The sequence below is a fragment of the Carya illinoinensis genome, chromosome 2, assembly GCF_018687715.1.
Source record: "Carya illinoinensis cultivar Pawnee chromosome 2, C.illinoinensisPawnee_v1, whole genome shotgun sequence".
NCBI lineage: Eukaryota > Viridiplantae > Streptophyta > Magnoliopsida > Fagales > Juglandaceae > Carya > Carya illinoinensis.
The window spans coordinates 5,232,523-5,253,268 of NC_056753.1; the positions used below are offsets into that span (position 1 = coordinate 5,232,523).

General features: G+C 37.3%; 1 protein-coding gene across 1 annotated transcript; it reads left to right on the forward strand.

Moving 5' to 3' along the window:
• Positions 1-4,475: 4,475 nt before the first annotated feature.
• On the forward strand, positions 4,476-19,691 carry LOC122298569 (DEAD-box ATP-dependent RNA helicase 8-like). The gene is made up of 10 exons (XM_043108381.1): positions 4,476-5,425; positions 9,276-9,336; positions 15,508-15,742; positions 15,976-16,214; positions 16,728-16,979; positions 17,060-17,240; positions 17,402-17,490; positions 17,571-17,644; positions 17,747-17,861; positions 19,120-19,691. Exons 1-9 carry the CDS (start codon positions 5,133-5,135, stop codon positions 17,823-17,825), a joined length of 1,503 nt encoding a protein of 500 aa, XP_042964315.1. The 5' UTR covers positions 4,476-5,132; the 3' UTR covers positions 17,826-17,861; positions 19,120-19,691.
• Positions 19,692-20,746: the final 1,055 nt, after the last annotated feature.

Sequence of the window (20,746 nt, forward strand, 5' to 3'; positions counted from 1 at the left end):
AACTCCTCTTATCTCACCCTTTGACACAACCAAATTGATTATGGTATTAATCCCTTCAGCACACAGCAAGAAGAGATATGGGGACAAATGGTCTCCTTATCTTAATCTCCTAGATGGAAAATCCACATTGTTGAAATTACTACCTCAGCTTTTGCTCTTGTGAAACCCTATTGCAGGCTCTCATTCATCTCTTCTGTCACCCAAGCTTTTAAGGATTGTAAGCATGCTTCAATCATTTCTATTAGGTGCAGTGGATTTGTAAGAGGGTAGGTAGACTACTAAAAAGGGGTGTGACCTAATAAGAGTCATTTTCAAGGGATATATAGTTATGTGGGGATCCTCTCATCTCATAGGTGTTCGTACCTGGAAACTAAGTGAATTGGTGAATTGATAATTGGCCACCTTTACAACCTTCTTCCTCTATCCCTATGTTGTAGTAAGGTAGGGCAGTTCGCTTGAGTTTCTCAGTTGCCCCCATTGCTCATAATGCGCTACGGAACCTCCACTATCCTAGGGGACCAAGCAAAGCATAGTTAGCGGGATAGGAGCTAACTTGGCATCAGAGGCTTCGTGCTACATTGGAGTAATCCAATATGTGGTTCTGCACATTCCAACTTCGCTTGTCTTGTTGTAGCATCTTGGAGTTTTGTCCTAGCGCTTGCTATCTGTTGTAAGACAATTGCGTTGGGCCTATGCCATTAGCTAATATTTTCTTTCTTTCTTGTTGGAGGGATCTTTTGAAGGTTTTCTTTCTTTGATCTGATTGAAAAGTGGAGGAATTCTTCAAATAAAGGAAAGGGAAGGGCAGGATAGTAAGAGTGATGATACCTACCTATTACAGTCCTCACTAGATGAGGAAAAAAAGATAAAAGTAAAAAGAAAGAGTTTACTCTAACAATTAAAGAGAGGGTATGGGGTACCTCGAGGGAAAATCTCTCAAAGATCCTGGATAGGAAGAGTCATCTAAATAACGTGGGCTTTTGGGCATTATTAAGAAATGTGACTCTCCACAAACAATTCATCAATCGAAGAAGTGAGTTTCCAAGAGCAGAGCGGATTGGTGCCAGAACATTCTGCATCAAGTAAGTTGACTGAAGAAAATTAGTAGAACATTGCTTCTATTGTGAAGAAGACTTCTTCATAGTGCATCTTCAAGGCCCCTTCAATGTCAGCTTGCTCTTTCGTAACTCTGGTATGTGAGTCAGTAACTTGCTTGATCTCATTCTTTTTCCTCCTCTGAGTGGCACAAGCATGAAAGAATTTAGCATTATGGTTCCTTTGTTGAAACCAATTCCTCTTTGACCTTTGCTTCCACTTAAGGTGTTCTTGCTCTAGTAAGGTTTCCACTTTACCTATCAACTTTTTGTTATTTCCTTTGCATTGTAAGAGCTTTCTACTTCTTACAAGATTATGAGTCTATCAGTTTTGCATGTAATAACTTCATCACTTTCTCTAATCTTAATTTTGCTCCATCCAATAAGAGCCTCACTACAAGCTTTGAATGAATTTTGGACTCTCACCAAAGTATTGGAAGTGAAGGTCTCTTTTGGCCATTCCTGCATAATTAGCTTCTCACATTCTTCATTTTTTATCCAACTAGCTTCGAATCTGAATAACTTATTCCTCTTTTTGTATCTAGGTTGTACTATATACATGGATAACAAAATTGGCTTGTGATCTAAGCTTCTAGCGGTTAAACCTTCAACCCAAGCTTCCTTAAAACAACCCCTCCATGGATTCTTTGCTATAGCCTTGTCTAGCCTCTCTTTGGTGAAAGTATATTTGGAGTGTTTATTACTCCAAGTGAATTTGTTCCATTTGCACCAAATCAAACAAGTTTTTGTCTTCCAAAGCACCTCTAAAATTAACCATTTAATTTTTCCTTATCTATCTATCCCCATGTTTCTAATATTGATAAAGGAATTAATTGAAATCATCAATCACACACCAAGCAATTTGGTCAGACAGTTCAATCTTACCATAAGGTCCCATGAATCCATGTTGCTTACCTTTTCCCGATCTCAGGATGGCCATAAAATCTAGTGAGAAGCCACTTGACTCTTGTGTTTTTCTCTATGATCCATGCATTAAGATGCCACTAAGAGAAACTCTAAACTTCCATATCCACTTCACACTTCCAAAACAATGTCAAACCACCTCTTCTCTCTACTGGTTCGACCAAAAAACAATTGTCAAACCCCAATCTTCTTTTTAGAGCTTCAACCTTACTCTAGATAAGTAGAGTTTCTATTAGAAACACTACCTTGGCTGCTTTTCCTTACCATAAGGCCAAGGTCCTGAATTGTCTAAGGGTTCCCTAGCACTTGGCTATTTTTACTTAGGAGCATCATGGGGATTGGCAGGGCTGCCTAGCAACCATTGCCTCTGACTTGTTAAACACATATACTCCCTCCTCTTTCTCACTTCTAACTTTTTTACCCCTCTCAACCAAATAAATATCGTCTTTCTGAGAGTCTAACGTGCGTTTATTAGAATAGGGATTGACCATACTCACCTCTACAACATTTTGGTTCTGAGCACTTATTTTCCAGCTACCTCTAGTTAGAGGCTTGTTTCTGGTACTGTTGGCAATTCTCTAGCAAAGAGTTGCCTGCTTTTCAGTGTTGCTACAAACTGAGTTGGATTTATTTGGGGATTCTAACATACCTGGTCCATGAACCACAATAGACCCATAAGGCCCAATGACATCTTGGATCATTCCTGTCCTTTTAACGTTAGATAAACTCTCTATTCTCTAATCTACAGGATTCATTTCTCTATTTTTTGCCCAAAATGTGCTTCTTGTTTCCTTCTAAGGTAGGCTTGAGATCTCATAAACCTACTGATCCCTCCATCCACGCATATCCCTTTGTAAGCTCATTATCACTCTTATGATCATCCAAAATCTTGCCAACATCCTCTGACCTTCCTAAAATAGCTCTACACGATGCACCATTACCTTCCGCCATCATTGATGGTGAATTGACTGACTGTCATTTCATTGATCGGCATTTTATGAACCATGATCATCTTTACTATCTAAGTTCTCTACAAACCCTTTGAGCCCTCCACTAGTTTTCTATGAGCATTCGGCATGGCTGTCAGCCATGGGCCAAATTGTTTCCCCATCTTAATACTTTGGTTTGTTCTAGAACCAAGACTCGTAGAGCCCTGATTATCATGTACTATTCATCCACATTAGAAGAATGTCCTTAGCAATTTAGTGTATGTAAGGGGCGCCCACATATTTTGCCCTTGTAGAGTTACCATCCTACCTCTTGCAATCACTTTCCTCAAATCAAATTCAATCTTCACTCACAAACTACTTTCCCAATTCACAACATTATCCTAAACATCCACCTCTAGAACTAAAAATCAAGTTCCCAATTTGACGGCTCGTGCATGCTAAAGGAAGATTATGCATTTGAACCTTGAAAGAGGCATCACCAAAGGTTAACAAATGTGGATGAGTTATTCCATCAAATGGTTTTAGTATAAAGAGATTATTGTTGACCCCCTCCCAAAGCATGCGACATTTATCCCCTTGGGTAGCAAAGGTAATGATACAGGTGTTTTGACGAATTTCCTGAAAAGTCACTGGTTTGCCCAATCTCCAGATTTGTGCCGTAGTTGCTTGGACTACTTCATTTTCAATTGTGCGATCTAAGCATACCTTGCCTACCAAACTTCGTTCTCCTCTCCAGCTTATCTCTTCCGTGTCACTAATATTGAGATCAATGGACAAATGTTCTTCTTCATTCAAATTAAGGCGTTCCCAAATCTCCTCTAGTTCCTTCTAACCCTTAAGGGTTGGCTCAAGTGGTAAAGACTTTGGTCTTGATAGTATGCACCATCAAAGTTCTAAGATTCGAATCCTATTAGTTATAAACAATCTCTAGAAGTCATCGAACTGAGAGATTTTTTTCATTGCATTACCTAATGTAAATTGCGAAAAACTTCTTATCGAAAGCTTGTATATTGAGATTAGTTGGGACGCAATTCTCAGACACTTGGTGTCAATAAAAAACAACTCTTATAGTTCCTCCATGCTCTTCCACTACAATCACCGAAGTGAGCAGGGATTGTTTCCCTCCTCTCCACCAAAGGGGAAGGACTGAAAACTCCTCCACTGTCTACTTATTGAGAAGCGTTAGAGAGAAGACTCTTGTGCATGTAAAACTTGATTTCTATCAATATTTAAAACATCTTCATTATAAATATAAAGATGATACCATAAAAATAATAAGAATAAAATTATTCAAATTTATACAAACTTGTAAGAATCAAGTCGAGCTTTACACAAGTTGTATGGTTTAATAATCGTTCATAATCTCATATTTAAATTTGATTTATTTAATAAATAAATTAAATTCAAATTTAATTTATCAATTCATTTTTCAAATTTAGAAAGAAATCTGAAAAATATCTCCCAAAATCAAATATAATATACATCTAAAAGTATAAAAAAAGAGAGCTTCGCTTTGCACCCTTTTGGCCTTTTCTGACGATGCCCTAGGATGCTCTCTAGTCAGCTCGCTCGGGGCAGTCAGTTACTTTCTGAAACCTTCAAACCCAACTAGCCCTCGAAAATCCCTCTATTTCATCGAATCCTAAAGCCAAAACCGCTTCCATTTCTCTGGCTTCGCTGTCCAACTAAATTCATTCCTCTCATTTCCGATCTCCTAGATCTGTACAGAAACAGACGTCTCGCGTTTTTCAGTCTTTATTTTCCTTTTTTTTCCCCTTTATTTTCTCCCTTTTGCTTCCCAATTAAACCCTATTCTTCTTTCAGTGCTTGTTTCTTATTGCTTTCGAATCTCGACCGATTTCTGACCGTTTCGGAAATTTCCTCTGATTTACGATCCTGCCACCAAGAAACCCTAGATTTGTTAAGAATTTTTCTGTGTTAGTCCATTGCAGGACTTACCCTTGGTTCCGTTTCGAATTTGCGGTATTGCCACCTTGAGAAACCCTAGGATTTAGAAATTTTTGTCAAGTTAGGTTTATTTGATTTTTGGAAGGAATCTCCATCAATCGTAAGAATTTTAATACACCAGGAAACCCTAGCGTCGTAGTTTTCCGACCAACAAACCCTAGTTTTCGACCTTTTGGGTGGGGTTTGAACCGGTGGGATGAACAACAATAGAGGAAGGTATCCGCCAGGGATCGGCCCTGGCCGAGGCGGAGGCGGAGGCATGAATCTAAACCCGGCCTTCCAGTCGAGGGTCCCTCAACAACAGTACGTACAGAGGGGCTTTATGCAGCAGCAGAACCATCACCACCAACAACAGCACCAGCAGCAGTATCATCATCAGCAGCAGCAGCAGCAACAACAACAGTGGCTTAGGAGGGCTCAGTTGGGTGGTTCCGATTCAATCGTCGACGAGGTTGAGAAGACTGTGCAGTCCGAGGCCGCCGACTCAAGGTGCTTTTTCCTTTTGATACGTAAGCTGTTTGTGTATGCAAATTTGTATGTATATTGTTGTAGTATCAGGTGTGAGTTTCCACTGGCGAACCATTCACCAAGATAGGTGCTTTTTCCTTTGATACGTTAGCTGTATGTGTATGCAAGTTTGTATGGCAGTGTGAATCTGCTCGTTTGACTTGATTTTGCTTGCTGTTTTTGGGGTTTTCCATTGGTTGGTTGTCCTCGAGCTGATTGTAGAGTTTTATTGGAATGTGCGAGAGGCGTTAGTTATCGGTATGGTCTGTCAGAAATCTCCACTTTTTCAATGGTAATTGTTAATTTGCATATTTTGGCTTGCCCATGCCTCCGTTCTCATTTCATACCTTAGAATTTACTTTCTACAAGATTTCTCATTTCTTTCAAAATTATGTCTGGACATGATTCATTATCCTCCTGGCAAAATTTTCAGTAATGGGGATTTGAAGGTGGTATGCTAGATTCCAAATCTTTTGAGTTGGCAGTAGAGGTTAGGCGTCCTATGTTATGAGTATTAAAAAGATGTACGGGTGAAGGCCCCAATTCATTTTTTGGGTAAAAGCCATCCCTTTTTGCTATTATCCCTCAGGGGAGTTGATTGTAGAGGTAAGATCAAGGAAGTTTTGGGGAATTCTATAGCATAGGAATCCCATTTTTCCTTGCCCTGACAAAGCTCCAACAAACATGGACAGTTTCTTGATTTGACGAAGCTGGATGAAGGGGGGAGGCAAAGGTGGAGGCCTTTTGCCATGGAGTGGCTGTTTATAATGCAATCTCTTTGGTTTCCACCTAGTGGCGTGTCACCTGGGGATCATGATGGTGTATGCTTGCTGTTGGGTGTGGGTAGTAGCCAGTTTAATGAAGGCAAAGGTTGAGAATAGGTCTTTTGCAGAGTTATTGCTGGGTTTGAGAAAATATCCAGCTGTGTTCACGACAGTAAAGGGTGTTTTGAGGACTTAAGATTCTGCTGCATGAACTAGGTCTATGCCTATTACGTTTGCATTTGAGGATGGGAATGATCCCTAGATCTTCAATGGTCGTGTTGGCTGAAGGGAGTTTCCTTTTCCCTTTGATAATTGCACCCTCAAAGATACATTTGTTCAAATATATGTAGACGTGGCTTGTTGTCTAGAAAGGATTGATGGGAGGTCTTGGGGCCAAATATAGTTGGAGATTTGAAAATAGGCTTAGACTAGGGCATGTTGGGGAGCCTTAGAGGTGGGCACTATTGGAGACGAGCTCAATGGTTGTTGATCCTTCTAATGCCCCAATTGAAGTGATCATTTTAGGCACCTTTTGTGGATTGATAGTTAAGGTTGTGATGGGCCTCAATGGGAAGCACATGCCAAGGCTCAGATTAAGTTCACCTGTTTGGTTAAGATGGAGTTTCGTTTGCTGGAGGGGCCAGTCACCTTGGGGGTGAATCAATATCATGCTTGAAGTGGATCATTACAATTGGGAGGAAGCCTCGCTTCTTGGATCCTGCTCCCCACCATTGTGTTTGGGAGCTCTATTGGCTTAGGGATGGGAGTCTTCAGATTTTGTTTTGAACAATGTAAAGGACTTACATCAAATGGCAAGTGTTGCCTGTGAGGGTTACGAGCAGTAGTTTGGTTAAGATGATAGCCATCACAGCAAGTCATTTCCATGAAAATTCACTTTCCGATTCCAAACTAGTCAATAGAGGCAAAAAGTTGCTAAAAAGATTGGCACGTGCTATTAAATATAATTCCATGTATTTTTGGTTTGTTGGGTTGGTTTTATGTGGATTGGTCTTGATGTAAGAATAGTTTGATTGGTGTTTTTCGAGGGGCTTTTGGTGGTTTTAGTTTTGTTTGTTAAAAGTGTGGATTGATATTGTGGCCCTTGGGGGAGTTTTGCGAGTTTTGTCTTTGTCGTCTTTTTTTCTACTTAGGTGGCTCTCTTGTATGCTTCTTGTGTACTTGGTGCACCCTTTGGTTTTAATGTGTCTTGATTACATATAAAAATGGTTTGTCAGTACTTTCTAAAACTTATAGTAATTTCCTTTTCAAATCACCCCAGAAACTTCTCGGGTCTTGTCTTGTTGATTATTGTTGCACCTGAGCATGTGTTATTGTTATATTGTGATACTCCATATTGTGATATACTCCATATGATAAGGATGATGGTAGGTGGTGTATGAGATTCCACATTGCTGGAGAAAGAGAAGTTTTTGCTCTTTATAAGGTTCCAATGGAACTCCAATTGTATCATTGACTAGTCTTTTTGGAGTATAGGTCATGTGGTTTGCGTCTTCTATTGGGGTATTACAAATGGTATTAGAGTCTATTCCAACAAGAAATATAGGACTTGAGTCGTGCCACCTACAATGGACTGACTCGACGAAGACATCGGGAATTTAAGAGGTGTAGATTATGAAATCCCATATGATAAAGATAAGAGTAGTTGGTGTATGAGATCTCACATTATTTGGGAATGAGAAGTTTTTGCTCTTTATAAGGTTTCAATGGAGCTCCAATTGTATCATTGACTAGTTCTTTTGGTGTAGATTGTGAAATCTCATATGATAAAGATAAGAGTAGTTGGTGTATGAGATCTCACATTATTTGGGAATGAGAAGTTTTCGCTCTTTATAAGGTTCCAACGGAGTTCCAATTGTATCATTGACTAGTTCTTTTGGAGTATAGACCATGTGGTTTGGGTCTTCCATTGGGGGCCCCAACTATGATTGCTAATATGTTATCTGACATGTGAAGGAACCTTGCTTTGGACTAGTTGGATGAAGGAGTTGGTGCAACTCGTATTAGCACCACCCTTATTTGGAAAGAAATGTCCCCAAAAGAATTTTCAGGAACCTTGCTTTGGACTAGTTGGATGAAGGAGTTGGTGCAACTCGTATTAGCACCACCCTTATTTGGAAAGAAATGTCCCCAAAAGAATTTTTGTTTTCTCATTAATTCTGACTATATTGAAGGGGACTTTTACAGTATTTCATTTTGCCTGAAGACATAGTAGCCAATTGACATAAAGACATGACGCCATCTGTTAATGGAAATGAACCGCTTGTATGATTCAACTATCATTAGTAAGTTAATATTTATTCTTTCTACTTATCAGAAAATATTTATTTTTTCTTGTATAGTGGGTGTTTATTGAATAATTTTTCTGTCGTTCTGATTCACTTGTGAGTTGCCCAAGTGGTGAGGGCAAACTTGTGTGCATGAGCCCCATGTCACAGGTTTAATTTCCCCTGGGATCAAACTGCGATTTAAGTTGGAAGCCATGGCAGTGGGTTGCTGTGCTAGTCTTCCGCGGGTTTAGGTTCCATGTGTGAGTCCTAAGGGCTTTGTCGTGGGGTGGTTCCCCCGCCATTAAAAAAAAAATTCCCACTGTTCTGGTCTGTTCTATTTATAATATGCTTGAATTGATTTGGGACTAGGATCACAATGGCTTTGTTGCTATAGAAGAGTTGATTGGATATTGTGCTTCTTATTGAGGATGTGGAAGTTGTTCATATCATCAGGATATGTCCTAGGATATTTCTCTATTTGCATATCTTTCACATTGTTCTTAACTAATCAAAACAATCGTGCAAAGAAAAGCACTGAATCTGAATTTGTTGTATTGAAGTTAAGTAGTGATTGCAAGTTTGCAACAAATTTCTTGCTTTGGTTCATTATAGTTGTTATTCTTGTTGATTATCAATATATTTGCTAAGTCCTTTTGGTTTCGTTTTCAACATGTTTTCTAAATACTTAGTGGTTTATTTTCTGCAAATTGTGTATGCTAAGCCATATAGTTAAATAAGACAAGTTCTAAATGATTTTTTTCATCTATTTTTCATCTCTAGTTCTCAAGATTGGAAGGCAAGGCTAAAGATACCGCCACCTGATACACGCTATAGAACTGAGGTATGATTGTAAACCCTCTTGCCATGAATGATCTAATTTGTTATATAGTTGCAACTGCTTTCTTAGACAACTTTTCAAGGTGCATAATTGCATTGTTTTCTCATTTTTTTCCCATCATGTTGATTATTTTATCCTCTTTATTTAGGGGGAATGTTTTGTTTATAATTGGCAAATGGTAGTGGGAAATTATTTCTAGGGAGGAGAGTGGCCACCTTATGTAAAAGGGTAATTCAATTTGGATTATGTTGGTGTTGTAATTTCTCTATAAAAGGAATCAAACACCTTTCAAGGGTATGAACTCCTCTAGACGTCTCTATTGTGTGTTTTTTATCTACTGTGTCTAACTGTCAGTTTGCCAACAAAGGGGCTCTCTTGATACACTTTTACGATGAGTGGTCTGTTCCGTGACCTTTGCTGAAAGCAATTATTTTTTGCTGTTTTTCGATTATTCAGCTGTTATTTGCAAACTAGGATGGGTTTTCTAAAACATCTGCTTATAGAAACAAAGGTGTTTGTATTATTGTCGAAGGGGTGAAAATATTTTCGCATCATTGAGAGTAGTAGGAAGGTTATTACTAAGGAGATGGCGCTTGGTCTTGCTAGCGCTCATTAGCTTGCAAATACTATGGAAGAATGTTCATTATTGGAGGGAATGACAGAATTTTGCAAGATGCACCACAATGGTAACAAGGCCCTTTTTGTCTTTCGTTGTTCTAATGCTTTTGGGTGCTACTTGGAAATAACAGATTATGGTGGCAATGGATGTCGTGGCCTTCTAGTGATCCCGAAAGGAAGGGGTTGGCACAACTTTTCTCTGGAGCTAAAGCATGCTTTGTACATCATGACAGACAAGGATCAAGCTTTGTTCATCCTGATAGGTAGGGCAGTAGCTAAAGGGAAGGAGATGGGGAAGCCACTCAAGTCATACGCAGAGGCTGCAAAGGGTGGGGTAGAGAAACTTGTGTTGGTGCCGCATGGCATGTGGTACTCCTCGGCGCTGCAGATAAAGGACATAAAAGGAAATGTAGCAGAGGAGAGTACTACCACTGCAGAGAAGCATGGGACGAGGCGGCGTGAAGTACTAGAAGAGAGTAGTGGTGGTCTATCCCATGTTGGTTTTGCAGAAAGAGAGGAGCAGGGGATCCTTATTTGATTGAAAGAGGAATTGGGTCTTTTGAAGAAGGCGGTAGAAGGCCTTATAAGCAAAGTGGATTGGGGATCTGTAACTTGATGAAGTTCAACCAAGCTTTGTTGGGCAAGTGGTTGTGGCGGTACCAACATGAAAAGGGGGGTTTTTGTAAGTCCGTTATAGATTCGAAGTTTGGGAAGGAATGATGCTTGAATGAAGTACGTGTCCACATATGGTGGGTAGTGGAAATACATTAGGAAAGGATGGGAGATCGTTCGAAGACATGCACACATTGTGGTGGGTATGGTTCTCGTGTCAGATTTTGGTACGACAAATGGTGTGGTAAACAAAGCCTCCAAGACTCTTTCCCTACCATTTTTAAGCTTGCATGAGTGAAGGATGCAGCGATAGCTGACCTTTTGGTCTTCTCTACTAGCTCCCCTCAATGGAATGTAGACTTCATTAGGGTAGCCCAAGATTGGGAGTTGGAGGCTATCATAGAATTATATGCATTAATGTATTATGTAAACGCGACCAGGGTACTTGTAACACCCTGTTCTCATAGGATAGAGATGTTACTAACGTACATAATAGTAAAGAGAATCATATCCTTAAATACCTCATTTGTTGAAAACATTAATTAAACTGAACATAACTGTTTTTGAAAACATAAAACTGAAAACGTAAAAAATAAAAATGTAAACTAACCCTACGCGTGACTTTTTATCCAAAAATCATAAAAGAAACTAAGTCCTAACACTAGATCTACTCCTGGTCCTCTTGCGTTACGTCCTTACAATCATCATCTGTGACAATTAAACATAGAAGAGAAAAAAGAAACAAACAAACAAATAAAAAAATGAGTCGAATACTCAGTAAATAGTACATCATACCGTAAAATATAATTTAGCTTAGATCTAATTTTTGAAACACTCTTTAAACAAACATATATCATTCACAGATTCTCATAGCATGCTTATTCATCATCAACATGAGTGAAAATATACATAATCATGGCAAACATATAACATGAATTCATAAAATACTTGTTTAACTTGTCTTTCACTTATTATATGGTGAACCACGCTTGAGTCCATGGTACCTCATAGCTTGTCATAACATGTGAGTTCGTGTTTCACTTAAAATGAGGTGAACTACGCTTGAGTCCGTGGCACCGCATAACATAACTTGTGGTGAACACGTTTAAGTCCGTGTCACCCTTAACATAACTTGTGATGAACACGCTCAGGTTCGTGTCATCGTTAACATAGCTTATGATGAACACGCTTAGGTCCGTGTCATCCTTAACATAACTTGGAGTGAAACACACTTAGGTCCGTGTTTCACTTAACGTATGGTGAACCACGCTTAGGTCTATAGCACTATCTTAACATGGCTTGTGGTGAACACGCTTAGGTCACTATCACCCTTAAACATAGCTTAGAGTGAAGCATGCTTAGGTCCAAGTTTTACTTAACTTATAGTGAACCACGCTTAGGTCCATGGCACCGTCTTAACATGGCTTGTGGTGAACACGCTTAGGTCTGTGTCACCTTTAAACATCTTATCTTTCTTAATGCATGAGAACTTATTTAATATCATGAACTTTTCTAGCATGACATATACTTGTAGATGGCATAATATGATCTAAACATAAACACTCCATGGCATACATGATCTGAGTTCTATATGAACCTTACATAACATACTTGATCTAAAGACTTCTTGACATTACATAGCATGTATGATTTAATCACAACATGAACATGACATACATGATCTAGATACTATATGAACATCGCATATATAATCTGGCTATTTTGTTACATGGCATACTTGACTTAAATTTCTACATGAACATTTCATGGCTTCCATATGATTTTAGAATCATTCACTCCATCACACAACAAATTCATTCGTACAAGTATAATGTCATAATTCATCAAAGATTGTAGAAGGAATCTAACCTTGACTTAGCTTGTAGCGTAGCGTAGACAAACATCATATTTTTATATACAATTAGAAAATTACAGTACACATGCAATTATATGATTATGCTAATTACCTCTTAGCGCTGCTTCCAAAATACAAGGCACTAATCGTTACTAACTTTTCTAGAAAAACGTGTCGTAGCATTCTAAATACTTAAAAATAATACCAAATGGATAATTTAATAAATATTCAATTATATAAAGATTACATAAAATAATATTATTCAAAACTCATATCATATTACTTAATATTCCATGTAAACATATAACTTAACTTTATAAAAATCTAGTTAAAGGTTAATTGGAATATTAACTAAAGTAATAGGCTGAAACAATATAAAATAATACTTTAAGATATGCTTAAAAATCTTTTAAAAACATAAGAAGGCCCAAGGCTCAATTAAGGAAAACAGTCCACTTAAAACACTCCAACAGTTTCTGAAATATAGCAAAACAAGCCCACCCAAAATACACAAGTCTAGATAAAACCAAGCCTAATAGGTTTATTTAAAAAAAAACTAGGCCCAACACCCTTAAAAGGAAACCACTTGGTCGAATGGCTTAAAGCCCAAAGGCTATTGTAATAAAAAGAATCTGGTCAAGGAGGGTATAGGCTAAGGGTCAAAGGGCATACATGTGTTTATGGAAGCATGGAAGTGGCTTCTTGGAAAGTCTGAAACAAAACAATTAAAAGGAAGGAAATATACATAAGTGGCTCACATCGCGTATCAACTAAACAAGGAAAAAGAAAACAAATAGTCATGCGATTGGGTCCTCTGGGCAGTGGTGCGACGCGAGAGAGAATGAGAGGGTTAGAGAGAAATTGAGAACTGAAAATCACGGAGAGAGAGAGAGAGAGAGAGAGAGAGAGAGAGAGAGAGAGAGAGAGAGAGAGAGAGAGAGAGAGAGAGAGAGAGAGAGAGAGAGAGAGAGAGAGAGATCCTATCGGGAACTCCCCTAAAATGGTGCGGGGTGTCTGATTGGTGGTTTCTGGGCAATTGGAATAGTGCTCCGACCTCCTCTGTGTGATCAATGGTGGCGGCTGTTTGGTTGAAGGGATGCACAAGTAAGTTTCTCTGTGTGTTCAATTGGATTTTCTTGTGTTTAAAACTGAAGGTCCTGTGGGATTTTTATAGATGAGGGAGAGGGAGATGCCGTGAGTCTTGAGGATAAATTGGATAAAGTTTGGAGTTAGGAGTTTGTTTTGATTCAGGGGTCATATTCAAACTGAAAGAAAACTAACGGGGTAAAAGTTCGGGATAGGGGATGTAACTCAATCAACAACAAATATCATCTTAAAATCTATTTCAAAACATATCTCAAAATGAAAATGAAAATCACTCTGGGTCCGGATGTTACAGTACTATAGATAAGATGAATTGGAGCCCCTCCAAGAAAGGTAGATTCATTGTTAGATCGTTCCTCTTAAGTTTTAAGAAGCCCAGGAATGACCAAGTTTCCATGGAAGAATATATGGCAGAAAAAAGCTCCTCAAAAAGCAGTTTTTTTTTTTTGTTTGGACAACATCCTTGGATAAGATTCTTATCTCAGATTATCTGAGGAAATGTCGGGTAATGGTGTTGGATTGGTGTTGCATGTGTAAGAAGAATGGTGCATCAGTAGACCATTTGCTTTTACATTGCGAGGTGGCTAAGACCATGTGGGATGATTTTTTTGCAGGAATTGGACTATCAATGGGCGGGGGGGCCATTGATTTTAATGGACTAAATGTCCATGATTTTCTACTTTCGGTTGTAAACCCTAGTTAGGTACTTTTTTTTTATCGATGACTAGTTAGGTACTTGTCATGTATACATCATGTGTACTTGAGCCTTGCCTTCTCTTTTTTTATGCATGTATACATCCTGAATAAAACTTCTTGATTACCTATATAGAAAAAAAAAACTTTCCCTGTTGGTGTAGTAGCTTGACATGGGACATTCAGTTTATACCCGTGTATCTTCATGAGCCATCTTGATTCCTTTAAGGATCCTGATGGCAAAGTAACAAACTAGTTGTTAATTTTTGGATCAGTTGGTTGGTATCGAGTTTTGGAATTTATACTACGCATTCTTCTTCAAATGTGAACCATAGTTTTGTGGTATTTTCTTGTTTGATGATATTTCGGTTATTTATTAGTAGTCTTCTTTGATACAATAATTGTGTGGTAATGTGGATATTAAACTGTTTTTTGTGTGAATGGATTGGCAAGGTTTTTATGCTGCTATCCTTTTCTTTTGTGTGAAACTTAGCTGCATATCTTGACACGTCTGGGTTTTGATATATTATTTTCTTTGCATACACACTCAAAAGGGAATAAATATAATCACTTGCTAATTCTATTTGTTTTAGGGTTAAAAATAATTTGATTTCTATGCATGCATAAAAACAAGATTTGAATAATTTCATAGCCACGTCTTCTGCTCCGAAGCAGAGTTTCAGTACTCAGTCTTCGGGGGGAAAATGCTATGGGACAATAAGAAGTTTGTATTTTGTTGAATTTTATTTTGTTCTGCTTCTTCTTGTTGTCGATATTATGAATGGTACTATTTATTGTGTTGGACGTTTTTTTTTTTTTTTTTTTTTTTTTGGAGTATGACATGTTTGTTATACTTGTGATTGGAGATGTAGACTTAGGTCTCTTTTGGTCACACGGATGAGATGAGAAGAGAAATTTGTGAATAGTAGTGAGATAATTTGCCAATAGTAGTAAAATGGTTTGAGTTAAGATTTTTATGGGATTTTGGGAAATGAGAGAAAAAGTTGAATAAAAAAGTTTAAGGTTAAAATAGGGTTAGAATAGAATTTTTTAATATTATTTTTGTTTTGGGATTTGAAAAAGTTCAATTATTTTTTGTGTTTTGTTTTAAAGTTTGGAAAAGCTGTAATGATTAGGTAATGATTAGATGGAAAAGTTGAAAATTTGAAATTGAAAAATGTTCATGTTTGGATGTTGAGATGAGATGGTTTCAAAGGTTTGTGAAACCAAACTAGGCCTTAGTCTCTAATCTTCAAATTAGCTCTGATATGGTTATTAATGTTTCCATGTAGGATGTGACAGCAACTAAGGGAAATGAATTTGAGGACTACTTTCTGAAGCGCGAGTTGCTTATGGGAATATATGAAAAGGGGTTTGAAAGACCATCTCCCATTCAGGAAGAAAGTATTCCAATTGCTTTAACAGGGAGTGATATTCTAGCTAGAGCAAAAAATGGAACCGGGAAAACTGCTGCATTTTGCATTCCTGCATTGGAAAAAATTGATCAGGATAACAACGTTATTCAAGGTTTGTTCACCAGTATCTGAATACATTCTTCCATATGATTTGTAGTCTTTGCTCAAATGTGTCTGGTAATTATTTAAAGAATATAATGTGGTCTCCTGTTAAAAAAACAATGATAATGTGGTCTTTCTGATCCATGATTAAGGTTTTCACAGCTATTAGACTTGAAAGTTCCGTTGATGCTTGTTTTTGTCTTCATTTTTTAGATTTACTTTCAAATGTTCATTTTTTTGCAGTTGTTATACTTGTTCCAACTCGAGAGTTGGCTCTTCAAACATCACAAGTTTGTAAAGAACTTGGGAAGCATTTGAATATCCAAGTTATGGTAACAACAGGTGGTACCAGCTTAAAGGATGATATCATGCGTTTATATCAACCGGTTCATTTACTGGTTGGAACTCCTGGAAGAATCCTAGATCTTGCAAAAAAAGGTGTTTGCATTTTGAAAGATTGTTCTATGCTTGTTATGGATGAGGTAAATGCTTAATAATAAGTGTTGGAAATGATTGGTATTTTTATCTTCGTATTCTAGGATCGTGAGATGGTGGCAATTTCTCCAGTGTCCGGACTTTCTTTTTCTTTTCTTTTCTTTTTTTTTTTAATTTTTCATTCTTTTCTTTTCATTCTCGTCATGTAAAAATATCCAAATAATTATGAATGTTAATAGTGCTTTGAAAGTTGTCTGATCAAGTAGCTGTTTTGCTTATTATGATTTCACGGTTCAGAATATTTCAAATGGGCTCAGATTCCACCAAATATTTGATTTTCACTTAAATTTACTGTCATTGTGGTGGACATATTTATGCATATGATTGGGAGGTCAATTGTTACATCTTTTGATCACTGATTATGTTTTGGACCTCTTGAGTCTAGTCTAGTTGAATTTTTCTCATGTCTGCTTATATGATTCTTCTTTTACATGTAATTGGGTTGGTTTAAATATCATGAACTGCAAAAATCTGAAGGCATGCTTATTATTGTCTTTTAGGCTGATAAGCTTCTTTCTCCGGAATTTCAACCATCAATAGAGCAGCTAATTCGATTTATGCCTGCAAACCGTCAAATTTTGATGTTTTCAGCGACATTTCCTGTTACAGTCAAAGACTTCAAAGAAAGATATCTTCAAAGGCCATATATTATTAACCTTATGGATGAGCTTACGCTCAAGGGTATCACACAATTCTATGCTTTTGTTGAAGAAAGACAGAAAGTCCACTGCCTAAATACTCTTTTCTCCAAGGTTCGTTTAATCTGAATTATTTATGCATGTATTATTTGTTTTCTTCTTTTATGATAATGATATGGTTGTCCTTCTACTAGCTGCAAATAAACCAATCAATTATATTCTGCAATTCTGTGAACCGGGTTGAGCTGTTGGCGAAGAAAATTACAGAACTTGGCTATTCTTGTTTTTACATTCATGCAAAGATGCTACAAGACCATCGTAACAGAGTATTTCATGACTTCCGCAATGGTGCATGCAGGAATCTTGTTTGCACTGGTATGTTAATTCAATGAATTGATCATGAGTCTGATATGGTTATTCTTGCAAACCACCCTTTAGATTCCCTGTTTTTCTACACCTTATCTAAGCTTAGTTTTTTGAAAGAGGGATCTTACCATTTGGTACTTCTAATTTCTCTTTGGTGGGGTGAATTGCAGATCTATTTACAAGGGGAATTGACATTCAAGCAGTCAATGTCGTTATTAACTTTGATTTTCCCAAGAACTCAGAAACATATCTGCACAGGGTGTGTAAGATACAGTTTTTGAATGCAGATTTCTCCATCTGTGCGCTGTATATATGCATACTGATTCGTTTTACATGCAGGTTGGACGATCTGGAAGGTTTGGGCACCTTGGTTTAGCCGTGAATTTGATCACCTATGAGGATCGCTTTAACCTGTATGTATATCTTTCTCTATATAACATTTAATTGTAAAGCTATCTACCGCTATTTATTGGTGGGTTCATGATTTATTTATCTTTATATATTATTCCCAATAGGTATAGGATTGAGCAAGAACTCGGGACTGAGATAAAGCAAATTCCACCACATATTGATCAGGCAATTTACTGTCGGTGACTGGTTGTATATCTTACTGTGTGGTGGTCCATGATGGTGAGTAAAGCATTCAGTGTGCTACTGATGCATCCTAATTATCCATTCAGTGCTTCAGTCAAACTGAGCAGTTGAGCATGCTTGTTTTCTATTCTAATTCATTTATTGAATGTGGGGTGACACTTTTCTTTATCATCTATTCAATGGAAAGTAATGATAATACCAAATGTCGACATAAGCTTGCATCCTCTCCGCTCTCCTGTCTGACAACAAACAGATAATGATGATATCATCGTTGTATCTGGGCAGAAACACTTATGAATCAAATACCTTGCGTCTATGTTTTCTGCAATACTACATTATGTGCACTAATATATATGCCACTAATGTCTTAATGCTTAAAGCTTAAAGCTTGGGTCAATGTGAATCTTGCAGTGTATATGTAACAAAGAAGCTCAAAGAAACTCTTCACAGAATTTTGTCATGCAGTGTAGAGTCATGTTGCCTTTTTTTGATATTTTAACTGTTCTTATTAGAGATATCCTTCTTTTTTCTTGCACGCTTTGAACTCTAGAATATGTGCAATTTAGTTAGGGAAAATGAATGGAAAAACAAAAAGAGCAATTACCAAATTAAACCTCATGTGCTCCATAGAAACCTAGGCCATTTCCTAAGCCTCACTGTGCCACAGCACATTTAGAACTAAAAAGAAACTAATTTATAATTTCCAAAATTTAATTTATTTTTAATTAGTTTCACAATCAGGTACTACAACCCATGATATTCAAATCATCAGAGCCCAAAAGGTGAATTATTAAAAACTAATGATTACATTAGTATCTCCCTCTATGATAGCCTACCTTTATCATGTGTGCTGCCAATATATATGCAAGACAATGAAATTTTTTTATTCATGTTTGATTTAGAGTATTGGAAAGGGTATGGATTCTTTTCAATAATCAATTTTCTTTTAGATGCAACCCTGAGGGGTAGTTCAGTTGGTTAGGCTTAGGTTTGCTCCTCATTGGTCACCAGTTCGAGTCTCCTCGTGGTCATTGTAGGTTTACCTAGCCGTTAATTTCAAGGCTCTGTGGGATTAGTCGAGGTGCGTGCAAGCTGACCTGGACACCCATGGATATTAAAAAAATTATATATATATCTTTTGGATGCAAGTTGATGTTCTCGACTGTTATTTTCTGATTTCTTTCTCTTTCATTCCCAATAGTGTACTATTATTTTTGTGAGAGTAGCATGCATTGCATAGGTTGTGGCAATTGTTGAACTGGAAATTGATAATGTATTTTTCTCTCTTATAAAGGTTAATGATGCTGTCCACTCAGTCAAGAAGGTATGTAGGACGCATTCCGTAGTAAGTTATGTATTTGTGGGTAAAATATCCTTTTGTTGAAGTGGAAGGCGTGATTCCCTTGGATTGCTTTTATTAGTACCGGATATTCGTAGCCTGAGGCTTTCACAGGACCATAATGGAGTTTTTTTTAGATTGGCTTATAAAATCCCAGATAGATGCTGCTGGGTCGTGTCCACCGCTCACTGCTGCCTTTAGATTTTGTTTCAGTCTGGTTTCCTGCTTTATGCTCATGTTCTAGTTTCATTACTGTTGACTGGCTGCGTACCTTGTTCAAAAAATCCTGTCTCTCTGTCCCTCTCAAGTGTTGTTTTGGTGCGTGCCAACTGTTCTCGTATTCCATGCTTGCAACAGATGCCTTGGTGCTGCTGATATTGTTAGCAAATTACTCTGCTGTGCAGAGATGTTATGGGGAAAGAGTTTATGCTTATATACCATCCCATTTTACTCTTTAACACACTATGTAGTAGATGTGGCATTTTGATCAATCAATAGATTATCTTGTGGTTTTCTAAAGTAATAAATTCAAGGGTTGATGGATAATGACATGTCGGCATAGTGCGATAGAATCAAGAAGCAAGATGAGAGTGGTATTTTTTTCTTTTTACCTTTTCAGTCATCCAACACTCATGGAATTAGCTTTAGCATTTTATGACAGATGGCTTTGTTTTGCTTTGTTTTTTTCAAAAAAAAAAAAAAATGGTGCCTTGTCATATAAAATGCTTAGTAATTTTAAGCATTTTATATCGGAGGGTAGCTCGTCTCTCCAGCATCCGCACCCGCTAACTTAAGTGGGATTTTGTATTGTCCTTGGTATTTTCCTTGTGAATGGGATTATGGGTGGGTGAGTTAAGAGTGGTCTGAGCTCTTGACGGATTAACAAACCAATCCGCAATCATTTAGTCATTTAGATGCAAAAACAAAATCTCACTTTTAGAACTACACACTAGTGTGGTTAAATTACTGGTTAAATGATGGATTCAACCACGCCTTATCGGCAGGGGTTGTCACCCATTTTAGGGGTCGAGATTATGCTCCCACCATTCCTCCCCCTGTAAGGAGTGAGTTCTTTTTTCCTTTTTTCATTTTTAGTTTTTTATTTTTTTGGTTTGTTATTTACATATATATATATAGTTTTTATTGTTATTTTTTTAGTAGAGTGCCGACCGTCAAGAGAGTTCTTTCATAAAACCTGTAAGTAGAAACTAGAGAACGTAAAACTTAATCTTGAAAGAGAAATGATATTTGCAGTTGTGGTTGTGCAAGTACTATACAATCTCGTTGGAAAAAATGAATTAATACCAGATTTGCATAAAAAAATAATTTTTTATTTGTATATAACATTATTTATGATGATGTTATTTGTCCGTAGTCAAGAATCAAGAGCTTACAATTTTGCGTAACAAAGCCAGGTTGGTGCTTGATTTATTTAGGGAAATTGGAATAACTGATATATATATACATACAAAATTTGCGTATGTTTTTGTTTTATATATATATAAAAGTATATTTTACCTTTAAAAGTGTGAAACATTTAATTTTCTTTAATTTTTATAATTAGTTTGCACAAAACTTGTGT

Excerpts from the sequence above, each read along its gene's own strand:
- LOC122298569 (XM_043108381.1), top strand. The coding sequence starts at position 5,133 with ATGAACAACAATAGAGGAAGGTATCCGCCAGGGATCGGCCCTGGCCGA. Across the intron at positions 16,215-16,727 it reads CTATGCTTGTTATGGATGAG|GCTGATAAGCTTCTTTCTCC; the intron begins GTAAATGCTTAA and ends ATTGTCTTTTAG. Across the intron at positions 17,645-17,746 it reads TATGAGGATCGCTTTAACCT|GTATAGGATTGAGCAAGAAC; the intron begins GTATGTATATCT and ends TATTCCCAATAG.